Here is a 22,094-nt window from a genome sequence, read left to right as displayed (position 1 = left end):
ATATATATATAGCAATGACATTTTACCAATAGGATTAGTCACAATAATGGCAAAACAATCATAACAAAACTTATCCAGAAAATGTTTTCTTAACCATCAAAATGTATTTGAATTTTACTCAAAAGCTCCTGTTTGAATATTGGAGGCTTATAGTACATTACAATGTTTCCCTTTCTAATATAATGACAATCTGGTAGTAGAGTACCACATTTCCTCACAGCCTTGAAACTGTTGAGAAGTGCATGTAGAATCACACAGAGCCTTTCGAGCACGGTAAAAGAAATTTTGGATTTTATCTTAGGATTTATTAGAAAGCCACTGGAGGATTTATGTAGTATTGACTAAATATAGTAATGGAAATCTTTAAACAATTTGAAACTCTGTTCAACTTTTAAATAAATATACTTTAAAAGTTTTGAAGAAGTTTCATGTACACCAACCATCTCATTTTATCTTCATAGTCACTGTGGGAAATAAGCAGGATATCCTTATTTGTGATTAAGTTATAGATTAACTTAAATATGTGAAATGTGTTATTAATATGAGATTTCCAAAATTTCAATATAAAACCATGCTATTTTTGCAGGGGGGGACTAGATAGGATAACAATGATGGATATTTCCACAGATTTTTTTCTTAAAAAAAAATCACATTTCCCCCCCTTCCTTTTAAAAAGATGTACATCATTATGTAAGATTTATCCAGTGACTTAAAGGTATCCCTCAAAATGGGTAGGATTTTAAAATAGTATTGAAAAGTGCTAATTACATTACTATCACAGAAAAGCATAACATGTAGCTATGTTAATAAGACACAGGCTATAATTATATCAGTCAGTAAATTCTGAGACATTTAAGCTCCCAGATTCTCCTGGGAAAGGGAGAGAAAACAGACAATGCAACTGAAGGAATGAAGGCAGATTTTGCGGGGAAGTAGGGACTGCACAATGAGAAAGTCTGACCTAAAATACTGCAAGGAGAAAATGGAAAACATATTTGAATAGTATCTATTACTTTTACCAGACACCAAAAGAACTACAGATATGTACACATAAAATAGGTCCTTTAGCCACGTCTTTTTTTTTTTTCCTTTGCTTTGTTTTTTTTTTTGGATAGGGTCTCATTATGTATTCCAGCCTGGCCTTGAACTCACTATGTAGCTCAGGCTGGGCTCGAATTCACAGTCCTTCTGCTTCAGCCTCCCAAGCCATGCTGGGTACCAAGTCTTATTATTATTATTAGCAGTAGTAGTACCGGGGATTGAACGCAGTACCTTGTGCTTATAAAGCAGGCAACAGAACCACTGAGCTAAATCCCTAGCCCCCAAGTCTTATTCTTCAAGAGGCTTTTATAATTGAAACCCACCCCCCTTACTTTAAGAGAAACTAACTAAACTTATGATTCTAAAACCTTTTTATCAAGGATGTTGTAGGTTAAAGATGACATACATACAAGGAATGTGAAGACGCTCCCTAGGTTTAAACCACTATAAAGACCGAGCTATATAACATGATTTTATACTATCTTCTTGGACTTTTACTTCTTGTTACCCATGTGTAACTTCCATTACCATTAAAGTACAGATTTATATGTGCTCAGAAATGGGTGTGTATATCTAAGTTTTATTGAAATAAAAGGGTTCAATTGCCACTATTTATTTCCAGGCAATGTAGAATTTGATGAATAGCATAATGGTCTTTTTATTTTAAAAGCCTAATATTTATTTACTACCCTTCATCTACAGGCCACAGCACTCAAGAAACTAGAACCTATATTCATATACTACATAATAATTGCTTGAAGGACTTAGAAAAAAAGTCCATCTGCTGCTTCTTAGGCTTAACTATGCTATGCAATGCCGAGGACGGTATGTGATACATATCACAACCAACTGAAATTGCATAAGCAAATTTAGTAAGTAGAATGTAAGATATACTGTATCATTCAATGTTGAGTATTTTCATAAGCAGCGGTGAGCAGGCTAACCTGTGGCACAATGGGACCCTCTGAAGGGCACCATGGTGGGACTCATGCAGATATTGCCCCTCCTCTGGTTATTTTGACTCCAGCTCTTACCCCTTGTTTGTCATCTGAGTGAGGATTTTCTCAGATGAAATTCCTGGGATTGTAGTGGGAATTGTTTTGTTAAAAAGTCTGGGAACTCACTGAAAACACTACCTGCCCCCCCACCGAGAGAATCTTCCTTTTGAAACACTATCAGTTTTTCACAAAATAAAAATTATATATGGTAGTTAACTGGGAAAAATACTTTAGTTTTATTACTTTAATTACAAAAATCATAAAATAAAAATATATGCAATAAAACAGATTATACAACAAATATCTGTTTTCAAATTGCAGTGGGACTGTTTATAGAGTAGTTTGGCCTAAGCAATTACTAACCAGATTTGAATGATATTATAAATAGGTATAGGCTTCCCTTACATAGCCCATATTTATATTTATCAATAAAAGCTAAGGCTTAAAGTTTGCAGTAATAACTTTCTGGGGAAAGCAGGGCAAATTTATTATCTGTGATCCCTTCTTCATCTCTCCATATTATATCTGGGACAACTCTGTAGTAGTTAAGTGATATGACTAAATCTTATTAACAGAGGGCTTTCTATTTTAAGCACAAATTGGTCATTAAAAAATCCCAAAATAAAAAATTAATATAACAAATGTCAGGAAATTAAGAAAATTAAAAGGTACTGTTAGTAGTATAAAGCACAGTCAAAGGACTAATAACTCCAGTTAAGTAGTATCAAGAATGCATAGCAGAATTTTGAAAGTAGATTCCAAGGCAAAAAAAAGCATTTAATATCAAAGCAGAAAAGATATTTGCAGCACAAGAGCTATTATATTAAGCCATCAGTCCTGTGATTATTATTTTGTAATTTGTACAGATGACACCAATGGATACAAATAACAGTAAAAATATGCGAAAATTTCAAATTATCAGTTTCCAGCAAGGCTAACTATGAATTATAAGTAGTGTTAACGAGCATACATTTCATTTTCAACCGTATATGTGCATATAGTGCAAAACTAGCTTATTTCCAAAAATATAAACTAAAAAATGTTGACGATAAGTAGTATTTTCACAACAGGCTTATTTCTTTTAATTTTAAAACTTCATTTTTTTTTCTTGTGAGTGTTTATGTGGCAGGTAGTTTAATAGAAATTACTCATGTGAATTCTGTTGCAATTGGCCTATAAAGAACCATAAATGTGAATAATGTTAACCTCAAGTTAGTTTAGAAATAAAAATATTTATATGATAAAATACTAATCACTTGTTCTTCTTAGTCAGATTCTTGGAATTACTGAAGGAGTTAGAAGAAAACTGAATTACATATTTAATTTCTTACTTTAATAATGAAGATGTGGTTCTGTGTAATCTAAAATTAAAGCTACTGGAAAAGAAGTAATATTCTATCTGTTGTGTTCTCTCATTTAAATTTAACAAGTAGTAGTAGCTTCTAGAAAAGTATGTGCAAAAGATTCAAATTAGGTGTCAAACTTGAGTAAATCCTTTGTCTTCTATTGTTTGAATGGCATTTAACTAATTTTTATCAACTGTTTTTGAAAATTATCTTTCTCTCAATTAAACTTCTTGTTTTGTAAAATGAGCTTCAAAATCAATGATCATTTCCTAAATAGAATATTATAACGGAAAACAAAATGATAAGTGCTACGAGAAAAGAATAAAGAATCATAAAAAATATTTGTTGGAGAGGGAGGGAAGGATAAATGCATGGAGTCTCAGACACGCCTTTTCATTCTCTGCACCAAAGTCAAGTCAAATTTAAAAAATCTTTTCTTTTTTGGCCACATTGCAGTTCTATGAGCAAAGCTATGATGTAAAAACAATGGTTTGTTTTTATTTTAGCTGCTTTTTTTATATTTTATGTCCTGTGGAGACTTTTCTCTGCAGCATATACATAGCTAATGAACTGCACATCATCCCTAAAGTTGACATTACTATGACAGCATTCATAGAGCCCCAGCTTTCTGTTGTTTTCCAAATAGGAACAATTGACTTAAAATTATTCAGTTATTCTTTCTTGCCCAGTCCCCAACATTCCCAGAGTCAATTGAAGTGAAATAAATCAGCAAAGCAAAATGCAATTAAAAACCTCACTGAGGCATTTATAACATTTAGAAATAGGGAAACTCTGACACCTAGTCCAGAAATAAAATAATTTGGATCTACCTTAAAGCTGGAACTTGCCTGCAGAGAGAAACAGGAAGAAACAATGATACACAATGTCACTGCAGGTGCAATTTTTCCAAAGTTGAACACTCAGAAAAGGAAACAAGCTACTCATGTTTCTAGAAACATCACACGTAATTCCTCAGCGAAAGGTTTACCAGCTTATTAGATGGAGGCAGCAAACAAAAAGAAAAAAAAAACCTATAAAAGAATAGTGAGCTCTGTAAGGAAATTTGCTAACAGTATGATTACAAAGAGATTCAGAAATGGTGGTCTCTAATATCTCATACCCCCAACAGTAACAGAAAATGTCATAGTTGATTGGTACAAAAGTAGTTTTGGACACACTGTTACAAAGTGATTCCCTAGGATGAATTCCACACAACTACTACCCTTCTTACCCATAGTTATGCCAGGACATGCATTGCATATCACAGAGCCAAGAAAAGAAGCCAGAAGTCATCACACTTAAAAACTGAGCTTCTTTTCCTGTTTTATAAATCCAAATTTCTCTTTTATAACTGAATCAAATATGAGAACAAAATGTACTTGATGGTCAAGAATAGATAAGTAGCAGTTTGAAGTTACGCATAATAAAATATTTTTGCATACTTTGATTTTCAAAAATAATAATGAATCAACAATGCTACTTTCCAAATACCATGCTTTGACTTAGATAAATGGGTAAGGACACACACCACAAGAGACCCACATTTTACTAGAATTAGCCTCCAAATTAAAAAAAAAGACAAATGAACACAGGTGTATATTTTTAAAATAGCAGAGAATAAAAAACGCTAATATACCTATTAGCTTATAAGGAAAATGCTTTAATATTTTTTGTTTTACATGCTTTAATAATAAAGAACTCTTTAGGATAGAACTCAATTATAATCTATCTCAATAAGAACTACTATTTTAATGAATTTGGAGAGAAAAAAATACTGTATCTCCTTGCTCTTGATGAAATTCAGAACTTTTTCCTTCTCATCAAATATATTCATATCTGTCAAGCTATAAATAAATGTGCACTGTGGCTTGAGGATCTTTTATGAAAAGATATAGTCCCCTTTGAGTTCTTTTTTTTTAAGAGTGTATAATTTTTTGAGAATAAAATAATTATATAGTCGTTTTTCAACTGCCTATACTAATTGATGAAATCACTGACACAGTAATACAAAAGGCTGATTGTTTATTTTATACTTTACTCATTGTCACAAGTAGTTGTAAAAAGCAGTGGTGATGAGATCATAATTCCAAAAAAGGCTGGGAGCCAAGAGTTCCATCTTGGAATTTTTCTCAGCCCCCTTTAAAGATCCTTCATTGCCCACACTTCGTCACTAAGATCAGAATACACTTGCATAAAGGGAGGGTTTATTTGGAACAGTATGTCTTATCAGTCTCCCCCCACTGTCCTCTAAAAAAGAGGTAGAATGCTAAAAACTAAGAGAAATACAGTAGATTCACATAATGCTGAAACAACTATATTTCCATAACTTTTTGCTAGTTTTTCCTAACAATATCTAATATGTAGAATATCAGATTGTGATAACTAAAATGGGAAGCAACATTATAAGGCACAGAAGTGGATAAAAGAGGATTATTCTGCAGCAAGAAAAGGGAAATGTGAAAGTTATATGCAAAAGGGGTCAAGTCCACAAAGCATGCAAGAAAAGAAAAAAAGAAAAAAAAAACTAAAGAAATTTAAAGTTTAAAAATAATCTATAATGCATTGAATCTGTGTGGACAGCATTTAACTTGACCATAATACTCTCTCTGTGCTTTGTATCTTCTCCTGCCAGGAAGTTTCAATTTTAAATAAGCCACATAAACTGATCAATACTATTAATGGCAACTGAAAAAATATTCTAAGTGGTAAACGGGATATTTTTCTTCCCATATGTCTTTCCTAATTTGTATGCCACATGAATTCAACATTTTATCATTATCTCTCATGATTTCCTAAAAACTTCTTACGCTGAAAATTTATCCCTAAATTTCTTTTGTATCTTGGCCCATCAGTCACAAATTTGTCATACCCAGTCACGAAGCATGAGCATCTAACCAAGTCTCCATGTTGGGGACTTTTGGGAACCATTAACTAAGCGTGTTTTAATGTTCCCTATAGGTATACGAGTCATTTAAATTTACACAATAAAAATAAAATCTACATAACAGAAAAATTTTACAGAAAATCACTTTGCCTTTCAATTGAATGTTTACATTTGATTCCATCTATTGATATGATAATAAAGTTAAATATGCAAATATTATGTTCAAAGTACCAATATTTTTTATCTCTGTCGCTTAAGGTGTACTGATGTAGATATATCTGATGTGATGTTATAAACATAATTAAAACAATACAATATTCACATTATTTCATACTGCTTATTCAGGCAAGTTTAATGACTACCTAGCTGCTAAAGCTCTAATAGGTTTTATAACTGTATAGTAAAAAGGAATTCCATGTGCAACCGTATTAACATTCCAAACAACTACATGAAAATCATATCCTTGTTTCTGTGTTTTTCATTTATTTGTGTCCCGTGTATACATTGACTTTCTGAAATCACTGTAGAGTTGTAAATAATGTATGAAATTTAAAAAGTCCTTGTTCACTGCCCAGAGAGTACAGCACTGCTTGCAGTATACTAATCTATACTAGACAAACAATAGAACCAACCAGTAAACGTAAAATCTTAAACTAAAACCTTCCCAAGTGGAAAGAGAATATACCTTCCTGGATTCCAGAAGTCACTCAAACAAACAGTTTAAATCCTGAGAATGCTCCTACATACGTGCTAGATAAAAAACCCTTAAACTTCAGAAAGATCTGTTCCCCTGAGTAATTTAATGAGAAATTTGAAAAAGCAATTAATTACTTACTTAATGTTAATCTAGAAAGATTCACTAAATTCTCTTTTCTACTGTCTTTCAGAGGATGTTTACAAAGAACATCTTTTGATGGGAAGATATGTGAAGCTGAAACAAGAGGCTGTAATTAACATTCTATTTTCGTTTCTGATGGTAGTTTTTAGGAATTCTGCCCTTAAACTATGATGGAGTGGAACAAAACATGATTTGTTAAAAGTGATAAAAAGGTAGCAGTCAAAACAAGCACAATGGACCTGAGATTAAAAGTAATGGCATATAGTTATATTTAGTTTTTTTAAATAAAAAGTTGGCATTTTTCTTTCCTTGATAGCCGAAACATTACTAAACAGAAAGGTCATGTGAAGGTAACATACATAGGACATTTGAGTTTTCCTATCAAATAAACTCAGCTTTAATGGAATCCTATTTACAGTGATGTAGAATGAATTTTCTATTTCCTTCATCCCTCAAATTTCAAACTTCAGAGATGGCTTTAGGCAGAATATATTGAAAATGCTTTTTTGGAGATTCAATATTTTTTTGTAATTATGAAGTATTTACCAAGCCACTATCAAGAGCTTATATTGTACTAAACGGTATGCTAGATGCTAAAAATAAATCTTGAATTTTTTGATAGTAAAATATAGCTATAATTCTTGGACTTGTTTTTTGTTGGTTTTGTTTGTTTGTTTTGTACCAGGGATCAAACTCAAGACCTTGCACTTGTGAGGCAGGTGGCAGAACCACTGAGCTAAACCCCAGGCTCTTGCAGTATTTTAACACTTTGCGTCATACGTATCACTAAGAGAGTTGACAATTGACCATAACCTTAAAAGCTTTCCTGGAAGAGGTGAGGCACTATGTTAGGTTCAAAGTATCTGGGTGACACATGTAAGAGATAGTAATGAATAAAGAAGATGCTCACTATCCTCTTGCTTTCTTTGTTTCTTCCCCTTTCACTCCTGTCATTTTAATGGGCACCATGATGGACTTGGCAGGAGTGAGTTTCAAATTTTAATACTAGAAGAGTTGTGGCCAAAGGTATAACAAAAATTAAGAAGTCAGGAGTATGTTCATTTATAGGTAAATCTGGCTGCTTTTGGCCTCTGGGCCAGCATGCTGAATTCTGAGAGAACATGAAGCACATTTTTCAATTTCTTAACCATGTTTAGGAAAATACTAATATATCAATAAGCCCATATGAGAGAAATGAAACCACAATCAAAGAGATCAATTAGAAACATTACTTTCCTTTAATTGTAAAAGCATTTAATTTTCTAGAAAATTTTAGGTACTTAAAACAGTAGGATGAATACCTTGTAGGTTGTTGTAAGTGTAAAAGCATAGAGTGTGTTCTCACAGTAGACTGATAATATGCACTTGACATACGGTGTCCCAATCATTTATTCCTGAATTGAAGGATTATAATCAGGTGGTTGTGTATGCTTAGTTCTGAACATTAGCACATTTGTGAATCGATTTAAAATTACCAAGAGAAAACAATCCAAATGCCCATCAACTGATGAATGGATAAAAATGAAGTTTTTTTCTTTTTCTTATACAATAGAGTGCTACTCAGCCATATAGGATAAACTTGAGACACCCATAGCTAAATGGATGCACCTAGAGACTATAATCTTAAGTGAAATAAATCAGATACATGTGTAAATGTGACATTGTTTCTCTGATGTGAGAAACTGAAAGTGTAAAAAAGGACCAATATGTACAATAGATAATGTGAAAATGGAAGAAAAAGTTCCAAGATGAAGGGACACTAGGGAGGGGGGAAGAGGAAAGGAAGAAAGGGAAAAAATGTGAAAAAAGATAAAATAGAGGGCTGGGGATTTAGCTCAGTGGTTCTGGTGACTGCCCCACAAGCTCAAGGACCTGAGTTCGATCCCCGGTAGAAAAAAAAAAAAAAAAAAAAAAAAAAAAAAAAAAAAAAAAAAAAAAAAAAAAAAAGATAAAATAGATAAAATACAAACAAAACTTTTGTAAATAAGGAGGGGAAGAAGAGTTGAAGGGAGGAGAGAGGAATGGGAAAAAAGTTACGCCGTGTACAGGTACAAATTCCATATGATTAATGTGATCGTTATGTATATCCAAATTGTACTGAAAAACTTAATTAAAGATAATAAAACAACCAAGACAAAGTTAGTTATTACTGCATAAAATTATTTGTCCTAAATTCTCCTGTATAATATCTAAAGAAAGCCTGCTATAACCATGTTCTCATAAAAAACAATTATATTTGACCTTATCTCCCAATGTCTTGCAGAGATAACCAATGAAAAATTGTGCAGCAGAACTGATTATATTGTGTTAGAACAGATAAGCAAAAATGATTGAAATTTATATAGAGAACATCATTAGTGCTTGCTTAGATCAATTCTGCACACAAATGGGGCATAAATGGTCTGTGTTCAATTTATTTACTAGTTGTCAAAGAATGATGAATCATAGACTACATAGCAATCTCGTTTCTAGTTTTCTTAATGCACACCTAAAACTTATTACGTGTATGTTTGTTCCAAAAGTAAATTTTAATTTTCTTTAAAAAGTGAAATAATTTTTTAAACCAAAAATTATGTAACTAATACAGGTATGCATTTCAACAGAAGATCCTATGAAGTGATAAAAATACTAAATGGTTTCAAAAATTAATAACACTTTAGAACTCAATGCAGTCTGACATCTAGCCCATCTAAAATTGCTTTTAAGGTCATCATAAGTTTCTGATAGTTAATTCCAATGAATCCTTTTCATCCTTATATTATTGATACTCTTAGATACATGTGATGCTATTAAGCTTCTCTTTGAAGAGCTGTACTCCTTTGGCTTTTGTGGTATTCACACTAACTTTATTCTCCCTGTACCTTTATAGTCAATCTCTTAATGCTGTCTTTTATGCACTCTACTTTCCAAACTAGTCCCATAAATTGATGGTTTTCAATTTTTGTGGCATATTAAAATCATCTGAATATCTTTTAAAGTAGACTATTGACCAGATTCCAGGCCTTTTGGTTCAGAGAGAAGTTGTAGATCAATTTCTTAGAAGTGATTCCAGAGTATGGCCAGGGCTGAGAACCACTACTATAAAGGATTCCCTGGGGTTCTCTTTTGGGGTATTACTCTATTTGTTCTCCATAGTTTATCTTATCCATTTGCATATTTTTAACAATCACTTGATGACTTCTCCAAGACTCCTGGTAGTCAATCTCTGGTTATTAAGAAGTAACTGAGCTAACTCACACTGTTAAGAACACTAAGTGGCTGACTAGGGAGTTATTTCTTTGCCTCTTCCTCAATATCTTTCTCTCAAGAGAATCACTTATATACTATAACCCTCCCACTCAAAAAACTTACTATTAAACAAACAAAAAAGCTCTATGAGTGGGCTGGGGATTTAGCTCAGTGGTTCTACCACCTACTTTACAAGCGCAAGGTCCCGAGTTCAATCCCTGGCACAAAACAAAACAAAAACAAAAACAAAAACAAAAACTCACTATTGCTGGGGATTTGGCTCAATGGTTCAGCAGCCTGCCTCGCAAGTGCAAGGGCCCGTGTTCAATCCGTGAAACAAACAAACAAACAAACAAAATTCACTATTTGCAAATCAGTTAATTCTAAAGTTGAAAAAATTTTGTGAAGATGATCCCATAGTTTTTGCTGCTATCCCCACCTTGCCCGCTTCCCTGATGCTACACAATTAACTCAAAATGTCTCTCTTCTACCTCCAACATATTCTCTTTCTCTACAAACAACAAATGTTCATTTCTAATGTATGAGAGTAGAACTCTTTTAGATGGATATCAATCATACATCACACCTAGTTAAGCATTTGCTTTATTCTCTGTAAAGGCATGCTAATATTTTAGTTATATCATGAAGCATATGCTCAATAAATATAACTGAATCAAGGGGGCAAATACTTTGAAGTAAAATTGAACATAACAATTTTTGGCAATTCCATGCAAGATCTTTTAAAGTACTTAAAGTTTCTAGTCAGAATCTCTAAAAGTCAGAATTTAGCTTTTCAGTCGAACTTTCTTCAAATGTCATCCTATAAGGTACAAAAGACATTTTGGCTTCTTAAACCCATTAGGGCTTGGCCCCTGGCCCTCACAGTTTTACTGAAGCTGTTTGAAAAAAAGAAAATTATTACCCCTGAGTTTGTAAATCCATTAGTCTATTTTCAGTGGTCATTTCATGTAACTTTCTGCAGAATATGACCCTGCTGACTACTTTTGCATTCTGAAATCCTCTCTACACTTGGACTTCGAAGTACTACCCTTTACTGCTTTTCTTTTTCCTTTTCTGACCATTTTTCCCTCCAACTCCATGTTGATTCCTATATACTGTCCTCAACCTTCTTACTTGACATGCTGTTCCTGGGTGATCCACGGTTTCAATAGCCATATATGTGAATATATCCCCCAAATCTTTATCACTAACTCAACTCCTCTTGCTTGTGTATGTCTGTGTGTGTTTGTGTGTAATCATGTAATCCTGTATTTTAAAACCCTCTCGTACCTTCAATGCAACAAACATTTTTGTCATTGCCATTGTACCCTTTTATATCTCCATCATGTACATTTGCCATTTCCTTTATCTTAAATGCCTATTCTTCCTTCAAAACAGAGCTCAAATGCTACCTTGTAAAAATTTTTTCTTAAATTTTCTATGCAGCTAGTTGCTTTTTTAGCACATTCTGTACACATATTTATATTGTATATAATTCTGTTGGCTCTGCTTCTGTGGATTTAAACAATCATAAATAAAAAATATTCAAAATACAGTAATATCTACACTGAACATGTACAGGCAGTTTTTTCTTCTCATTATTTCTTACCATTACTACCTAAACAATATAACTATTTACATAGTATTGGGTATAAGTAATCTAGGGATAAAGTACACAAAAGAATGTGAACAGGTCATATGCAAATATTTCACAATTTCATATAAGGGACATGAGCATCCACAGAGTTTGGGGCCCACTTATTGTCTGTATTCTTTTCCACATGAGATTTTGAGTTCCTGAAGGCAAGACCCACCTTTACCCATCTTTTCATTCCAGGACCCTAGAACGGTTATCTATCCTCCAGTATTTGATCAGTAAATATTATTTGGAAGAATGCTATATTTTTGATTGCCTATTTACTTGCTAATTTTTTAGCCAGATTTTAATTTCACAAAACACTATAATGAATGTACTATGGGCTAAATATGGTTAGGTGGGCTAGTGCAAGATTCTACCATTTATAAAAAGAGTGAGAACTCATGTCGAAGACAATTCATGAGGGAGAAAACAAGTAAACAGTTTAGAATAAAGGACCAACTTGATTTAGTCATAATAAAAAATACAACAATCACAATTCCCCAACAGACCTTATTCATCAAGGAATGAGGATGATATTCAGTTCTACATGGGGGTCTAACATTGACGTATCTATGGACCTTGCCTAATGGAGCCGCATCCTGAAAGATCAGGAAGGACATAATTTAAGATGAAAGTTGTTTTTCTAAAAAATATGTGTCATACTGAGACATAAGCAATACACCTTGGTACACAGGTAGAAAACCACCTTAAAAGGAAAGACCCGCCCCCCGCCTGGCCGACATACACACACTGTCCATGACCACTGGAAAGCTATGGTACCACGAAGGCACAAGTGTTCGAGCTGCTACAGCAAAGAGAAAGCATCAAAATATATAGCAGAAGTGGAGAAACAGCAGTGTGTGCTCCTTTTGCTTGCAAAATGCCACCCAAGAGCTTCCATGAATGCTTCAGAGATCCCTTACAGCAGCTTAGGTCCTGAATGTGTATGAGGAGTCAAGAGAGAACAAAATTTGGGTTTTGCTATTTAGGTGAGGCAGAGGCCTAGGGAAATGTGAATTTTTTTGTAGTGACATTATTTTTCTCTAATATTTAGTTTGTTTTTTTCCTCTGTTAACGTAGTATTTTCTTATCCCATTTGTTTTCAAATGGTATATCATAGCTTTTCATTTATACTATAATCTTGCTGATACATAAAAGTAAGGTCATGTATCTCCTGAGTTTCATTTGTTTTTTCAGATTTGGTTTGCTTGGTTGCCCTATGCTGTCCAAAATACATTTATTCTATCTCTTAATTTTGTTTCTTCATAATGTTCCTGTGAGTTTTATTGATATCTAGAACTATATATCAAAATCTAGTCATAGCCAAAATAGCTAAGTTACATATATACCTGTTGTTGAAAAGCCCATTTGTATTTATTACAGTGGGCAAGGAGAGAAGTCAGGTTGGTTGTGGGAAAAGAAGCAAGCTCTAAACATCTATATCTGTTTAGTAATAAAACAAAGCTGGAACTATGTATTTGTATTTTAAGTGAGTTTTGCACTCCTGTGATATTTCTATGTACTTCTCCTCCAAAGCTTACCTCTGATTTTATACTGGCAAAGTCAAGAATACTGATATGCAGTTCCATCCAAAGTGGATTATAAACACATGAAATTTATTATTTTAACAGGTAGCAAATGTAAAGAACATCAAGAAAGATCTAGAAAAAATCATATGTGATAGATCAATACTAGATTTTTAAGGGAGAAATAAGAAATCCCTTTCATTCATCAAACTTCTAGAAAGGATAGGCTATATTCTAGGGACACAAAGGAGAGGAGTTAGGGGAAGTTCCTGTAGCTACAGTTATTACTGCAAAACATAGAATATCCCATTATAATTTGATTACATAGTTTATATTCATATCTTCCAAAGTAGTATGGGAGCTCCTTGAGGCAAGTATACTGTTTGGCTTTTCAATTTCTTTAATGGAACCAGTGTAAGGCAACAAGCAGTCATGCAATAAAAGTATTTCCCTATAATTTCACCATTTCCTTACTATACAGCTCACGCATTTTGGCTACATACAATATTGAAAAGATGTTCACTGAAATCTAAAAGGATATTGAAAGGAATATTGTTTACTACAATATTGAAAGAATGTTTCATAAATCACTAGAAAACTCCAAAATGGCAAACCCATTGGTCTTTACCCTTTTTTATTCTATTACAGAATATATCATTGTTGAAAATGCTTGCCTTTCTTGCCTTCTTAAAAGATCCTCTCACTGCTCTTAGGACAAATGTCTGGATTCTCTTTACAAATGTCTAAATGTTCTTTGTCTATCTTCTTTGCAAGCTCTGCTTTTAGCAATTAAATGGAAGTATTTTCAAGTTTCTATCTGAATCTTTTATTCTTTAATAGTTCCTCTAATAATCTTTTCAGTTCCATACTATAACAGAATGCTCAAGAACCTAACCCTTTTGTGTTGAAAACTATATTCCTATTTCTTTTTTTTTCTTTTGTATTGCAAAAACAAAATGTTCTAAAGAAGGCATTGATTGTCTCAGTTTCCTTACTTGTGGTTAGCTAATATGACATCCTCGGGGCCAATTATTTTCAATGATTCAATTAAATTTATGATTTTTAACCTCATTTCACTTAAACCACATGCTTATATTAACAATTAAAAATATTTAATAGTAGCCAGGCATGGTGGTGCATGCCCATCATCATAGTGCCTGGGAGGTTGAGGCAGGAGGATCACTGTGAGTTCAACACCAGCCTGAGCTACACAGTGAGTTCCAGCACAGCCTTAACTAGCTAGTAAGACACTGTCTCAAAAACAAACAAAAGTTTAATAGCAAACACAGTGTGAGTCTATATTTCTGATTTTGGAAAGTATACATTTATCTGAAGATATATTTACCATGTTCAAACTTGCAATCAGGTAGATATAGAAGCCTGCTGAAATTTCACACATGAATTGAGGGCAACTATTAAATTCTTCATGTGAATGTTTCTTTAACTTTCTGGATTATTATTTTTTAATGTAGGAGGTTCTTGGCTCTAAATATTATCATTTTATAAGACCATGTGAGATAGAATGAGTATTACCTGGATTCCTTGGAATCCGCTTTCTTCGGTCTCGGAAGGCTGCACCGGATTGTAGGGCTTCTAGGAGATTATCCATCACTCCGGTCTCATCACCTTCTAGAGGAAGAGAAAAATAGAAATTAATCTGGGAGCAATCAAAGTGAAAATGCAGGAAAATAAAGGAAAAATACTCCTGTCAGATTCATATAACAGCCCTAAATTAAAGGCATACCTCTGTTTTAACATAATGGAGCCTGTCAGTTTTTGGCATCACAGCCTACTTGGCTCATTACTCAACATTTAGCAAAATTCAACCTAATCCCACTGTTCTCTCAATTTAAAAACCTTGTCTTTTTTATTATTGATAACATGCTCTTTATGCAAATAAACAGTAGCTGATCAGCTACTTCTGCCTTCCTGTTAAGACTTTTATAAGATAAGATATTCCTAAGCAGAAAAAAAGACACTGACCCAGCTTAATGCAATCAATATGCACGGTGTGATTTGATGAAGCACAGTTATACAAGGTTAAATACTGATTGTATTAATACTTTCAGCATTCAATCATCATCATACAATTACCTCAAAGGACACTTTCTGAAAATACATTTGCATTCAATTCTTACCTAATAAACACATCCCTTACTTATTTTGAAATGCTGAGAATATATAAAGAAAAGGTGTCCACATCACCTGAAAGACTACATTTTACATTTGAATATCAGCCAAAGTCTCACACCCTTTTTAGAATGCTGTTGTGTGCCTAAACTTTTCTTGCAGTAGGGTAAAATGCTAGGAAGTCAGGAGCAGAGTAATCAAAAAATGTTCATGAAAATTCCTAACAGACAGCATTTAAAACATTTCTCCTTACACTTATCTTTGACAACTCTGGCTATAAAACACATTTTTAAGATTTATTAGAGCATTTATCTCAAGGTGTCAATTACTAGAAACTCTACTAAGCTGTGGATGATCCACAGAGAGTTGAGCCCTCTTATCCCAACTGGCCTAACTGATGAAAGGGAACCCTAACTATGTTCTCTGCTTTGAGCTGTAGCTAAATGTATGGGTCTGTGGATGAACATATTTATAGGTAAGAGAATTAAGAAGGGAGAAGTGAGAGAGAAGACATTATTTCTGATAGTAGTTGACCCAAGGTTAAATGTAAATCCTACTTTGTTTAAAGAATTAACCATAGGTTATCATATCACAGAAAAAATTCTCTATGGTCAAGAACAAGCTAAAATCTTTTTGGTTATGCTCTTAATTTGACTTGAGACTTCTTCAATGCTATAATAATTTATTATTTTAAAAATAAACTCAAAACAATAAATTCTCTAAGACAGCATAGTGAATAAAAATGAAGGGAAACACAAAAGTTCTCAGGTAGGGAATTCGGGAAAAACAAAAGGAAAAGAGAGCCATGGTGACTAAATAATGAAAGAGGATTGCATTTAATAGTAATTGAAGTCATCCCCTGTTTATTATCAGATCATAGTGCAATCAAACTAGACATCAATAGCACAAGAAACTATAGAAACTTCACAAGCACATGGAAACTGAACAACACTCTCCTAAACAATCAATGGATTACAGAGGAAATTAAAGAAGAAATTAGACAGTTTTTACAAATAAATGAGAATGCCAATACAACATACAGGAATCTTTGGGACACAATGAAAGCAGTTCTACGTGGAAAATTCATAACATTGAATGCCCACACTAGGAAAACAGAGCGGGCTCAAATAAACAACTTAACGATGAAACTTAGACTCCTAGAAAAACAAGAGCAAGAAAAACCCAAAGCTCGAACAAGAGAGGAAATTATAAAGATCCGAGCAGAAATCAATGCAATTGAAATTAAGAAAACGATACAAAAAATAAATGAAACAAAGAGCTGGTTTTTTGAAAGAATAAATAAAATTGACAAACCCTTAGCTAATCTTATCAAAAAAAGGAAAGAAAAGGCTCAGATCCATGCAATTAGGAATGAAAAAGGCGAAGTCACAACAGATCCGAAAGAAATCCAGAGGATCATGAACACCTACTTTGAGAACCTGTACTCTAATAAAATGGAAAACACAGAAGAAATGGACAGATTTCTAGATACTTATGAATTACCAAAGTTGAACGAAGAAGATAAAAACATTTTAAACACCCCAATCACAATCAGTGAAATTGAAAATGTAATTAAAAACTTACCAACAAAGAAAAGCCCAGGCCCTGATGGATTCACTGCTGAATTTTACAAGACATTTAGAGAAGAACTACTACCATTACTCTTCAAACTTTTCAATGAAATTGAAAGAGAAGCTATACTTCCAAATTCATTCCTGGAAGCAAGTATCACTCTGATTCCCAAACCAGAGAAAGATACAACCAAAAAGGAGAACTACAGACCAATCTCCTTAATGAATATAGATGCAAAAATCCTTAATAAGATACTAGCAAACAGAATACAGAGGATTATTAAGAAGATCATCCATCATGACCAAGTCGGATTTATTCCAGAGATGCAAGGGTGGTTCAACATACGAAAGTCAGTGAATGTAATACATTATATTAACAAAGTCAAGGACAAAAACCATATGATCCTCTCAATAGATGCAGAAAAAGCATTTGATAAAATTCAACACCCATTCATGATAAAAACCCTGCAAAAAATTGGAATAGATGGTCTATACCTCAATTTAATAAAGGCTATTTATGAAAAACCATCAGCCAACATCATATTGAATGGCCAAAAACTGAAAACCTTCATGTTAAAATCAGGAACAAGACAAGGATGCCCACTATCGCCACTTCTCTTCAATATAGTTCTGGAAACATTAGCCACAGCAATTAGACAAGAGAAAGAAATTAAAGCAATAAAGATAGGAAAGGAAGAAGTTAAACTATCATTATTTGCTGATGATATGATACTCTACATTGAAGATCCAAAAAACTCCACCAAAAAACTTCTAGACTTAATTGACAGATTCAGTAAAGTATCTGGATACAAGGTGAATACCCAAAAATCAATAGCCTTTCTATACACAAATAACAGACAGACAGAAAGAGAAATAAGGGAAAAAATTCCTTTTACAATAGCATCCAAAAAAATGAAGTATCTAGGAATCAATCTAACAAAAGAAACAAAAGATCTCTACACTGAAAACTACAGCACTCTGAAAAAAGAAATCGAAGAGGATATAAAAAAATGGAAAGATATCCCCTGCTCCTGGGTAGGAAGAATCAACATAGTGAAAATGGCCATACTACCGAAACTGCTATATACATTCAATGCAATGCCAATTGAAATTCCAACACTATATTTCACAGAACTAGAAAAAAGAATCCAAAAATTCATTTGGAACCACAAGAGACCTAGAATAGCAAAAGCCATTATAGGCAACAGTCACATGGCACCAGGTGTAACAATTCCCAATTTGAAACTATACTACAAAGCCACTGTGATAAAATCAGCATGGTACTGGCAAAGAAATAGGCCTGAGGATCAATGGAACAGACTGGAAGACACAAAAACAAATGCAGATGTACTCAGCTACCTCATCTTCGACAAAGGAGCTCACCATCCTCAGTGGAGGAAAGATAGCCTCTTTAATAAATGGTGTTGGAAAAACTGGATATCAACCTGTCACAGATTAAAATTAGACCCTTATCTTTCGCCATGCACTAAATTAAAATCCAAATGGATTAAAGATCTAAATATTAAAACAGAAACATTAAACTTGCTGGAAAGTAAGTTAGGCAGAACTCTGGAAGACATTGGTATAGGAAAAGACTTTATGAACAAATCCTCAGTAGCACGGGAACTAGCAGAAAGAATCAACAACTGGGATCTCATCTTACTAAAAAGCTTCTGTACTTCAAAAGAAACCATTAGCAGAACTAAGAGACAATCTACAATGTGGGAAAAAATTTTTACCAGCTGTACCTCAGACAAAGGACTATTATCAAGGATATATAAAGAACTCAAAACAATCAGTCCCCCCAAATATAAAGACCCGATCCAAAAATGGGCATCCGAAATGAACAGACATTTCTCATACAAAGAAGTGAAAGCAGCAAGAAAATATATGAAAAAATGTTCCACATCACTGGTCATTCGAGAGATGCAGATGAAAACAACACTGAGATTCCACCTCACCCCACAAAGAATGGCTGCTATCAAGAAATCACACAATAACAAATGTTGGCGGGGTTGTGGGGAGAAAGGAACCCTCCTCCATTGTTGGTGGGAGTGCAGACTAGTGCAACCACTATGGAAATCAATATGGAGATACCTCAAAGAGCTTGGACTGGAGGTTCCATTTGACCCAGCCATCCCTCTGTTGGGTATCTTTCCAAGAGAACTAAAAGAATCATATCACAGAGAAGTATGTGCACCCATGTTTATAGCGGCACAGTTTGTAATAGCTAAATCTTGGAAACAACCTATTTGCCCATCCGTTGGAAACTGGATAAAGAAGTTGTGGTTTTTCTATAAAATGGAATATTACTCAGCCATAAAGAGCGAGAGAATAGATTCATTCATAGGAAAATGGATACATATTGAAGATATACTCCTAAGTGAAATAAATAAGTCCCACATGTGTAAATACCAAATAGTTTCCCTGGTGTGAATATTCTGCAACAATGCATAAGATTCTAATAAGATTACTGACATTTAGAAATGGGAGGAAAGGAGCTAAAGGTGTAGGGAAGGTGTGATACGTAGGGGAAGAACAAAAAGGGAAAAGAAAAAAATGTGAGAGAATGAAAAGATGAAAATAAAGTGTTTGTAGATGGGGGGGGGAGGAGGGGGTGAAGGGAGGGCAGAGGTAAGGGGAAAAAAATGAGAATCAAGACTTGCCATGTAAAGGTACATGATCCCAACAATAAATGTAACTGTACTGTATCCCTAAATGTACCAATAAACTCAATAAAAAAAAAAATAGTAAGGTCACTGACACATCTGAACTAACAGCAATCATCTACTCTTTTTGTATTTATTTTTGTTTATTAGGTACATATACTCAGTATATCTTAATTCTTTTTATTCCCTTTCTTTTCCCCTATCTCCACCCTATCTCTTTGTCCATATCCCTTTCCCACATTTTTGTTTCATTTTTTTTAGTTCATGTTAGTGGTACATAATGTTTACACTCATTGTGGGTAGTGGGTAGATGTATGTAACACATCTCAAGTCTTTCCATGCCACACCCCATTTCTTGGTCTTCTTCCCACTTGCAAAAGATTTATCTTTCTACTTAATTTTATCTGTCTTTTATTTTGGTCTTTATTTATACTATGGATTTTTCATATGAAGAAACCATACTGTATTTAAGCTTATGTATCTGATTTATTTCACTTAACATTATATTTTAAGCTGCATCCATATTGCTCTTTTCAACAGAAAGAAAAGAGGAACTGAAAGTGGACAGACATGGTTAGAATATACCTGGGAGAATTAAATTTTAGGCAGAGTGTGCTTTACATTTATTATATCTCTTCAGCTAGGAATACTGAAACTTCAGCACCATATAGCTGGCATGTATAGGGATCCATATCAGTCAGACAGTTAAGACTACCCCCTTTTTTAATCTTTGTGCTGCTATGGATGAACCCAGACCTTGAGCTTTCTAGGCAAGTGTTCCACCACTGAGCTACATCCTCAACCTGAAGTCTGCCCTCTTGGTGTGGCAACTAAACAACACAAGCTGAAATTAACAAGGCAGTGGTACCCCGATTATACTTCTAGATACAGATATGAACATGACCTTAAGGCCAGCACTGTTTAATAAATATATAATGCAGGCCACAAATGAAAACCAGATCATTTTAAAGATTCTACCAATCATAGTAAAAATTTTAAACATGGAATATTACTCTATTATGTTAAGTATTTAACCAAATATATTAAAAATCATGATCTATTTTATGTTTTTATCAGAAAAAGTCTTAGAAATCTAGTATATATTTTTTGCACACGTCAAATGAGACTAACTGTATTAGATGCTCAATAGGCACATGTGACTCATGGCTACTATTCCGTATAGCACACCTACAAGCAAAGGAAATGACCAATTATATTCATGCTTTAGGAAGACTTGTCAGGTAGCATTGTAGAGGACACCAAGATAGATGGCAGAGAAATTTTTAGAAGCACAGCATAATTATCTAAGTAACAAATAAAAGACTTAAATAAAGGGAGAACAGAAAGAATGGAAAGGATGGATAGTTTCAAATTATTAATACCAGCGATATGACTTGACTGGGGGTAGAAGAGGTTAAGTAGGAGGGAAGGAATCCAGATGAATAGGGATAAACAAATTTGAGGAAAAGTGATGGCCTATTTGAAATATCTAAGAAATATCAATATAGGGATAATAGGTAGGAAGCTGGAAATATGGGTATGGAACCCAGGAGTGAAGACTGGGTGAAGCTAAATATTTGAGTCTCATTGGAAAATGGATGAGATCACCCCAAGAATGTATAGGATGAGGGGCCAAAAGTGCAATTCAAGAGAACTCAAAGTTTTAAAAAAAGATTTTGGAAATTTTTAATTGACAAGCAAAAATTATATATATATTCATGGTACATGACATATTTTGATACATATTTACATTGCAAAATGGCCAAATAAAGATATTTAACATAAGCATTTCATCCTATACTTAAAGTTATTTTGTGGTAAAAACACTTAAAATCTACCTTTTTAACAATTTTCAAGTATCATATGTTGCTATTACCTGTAATAACCATGATGTGCAACAGACATCTTGTTTGTAGTCCTCTTGTCTAAGTAAAATGTCCTTTGACCAATATCTTCTTAATCCTCCCACCCCTTGGAGAACCCCCATTTTTACCAGGCAGTCAGGAAAAGCAGAACTGCTAAGATAGTGAAGAATGTTCAGAGATATACAGAAGTATGGACGAGAGAAAACAACAAAACAAGTGCATTTAAAGAAACATGGCCTTATAAAAATGGTAATTGTAAGGGGTATATGGGTAAAGGGCTAGGGATTTAGCTCAGTGCTTCCGCTGCCTGCTTCACAAGTGCAAGGTCCAGAGTTCAATCCCTGCTACCAAACAAACAA

General features: G+C 33.7%; 1 protein-coding gene across 1 annotated transcript in view; it reads right to left on the bottom strand.

Moving 5' to 3' along the window:
* The window catches only part of Diaph2 (diaphanous related formin 2), an 857,618-nt gene that overhangs the window by 148,490 nt on the left and 687,034 nt on the right, over nt 1-22,094 (bottom strand). The window contains 1 exon segment of the mRNA XM_033760220.1: nt 15,034-15,129. Coding sequence (XP_033616111.1) covers nt 15,034-15,129 — 96 coding nt within the window.

This window comes from Fukomys damarensis, unplaced genomic scaffold (genome assembly GCF_012274545.1).
Source record: "Fukomys damarensis isolate Sample0158 unplaced genomic scaffold, DMR_v1.0_HiC HiC_scaffold_39, whole genome shotgun sequence".
NCBI lineage: Eukaryota > Metazoa > Chordata > Mammalia > Rodentia > Bathyergidae > Fukomys > Fukomys damarensis.
Note: the sequence above shows the minus strand (reverse complement) of the source record. Positions and strands in the feature narration are given on the sequence as shown.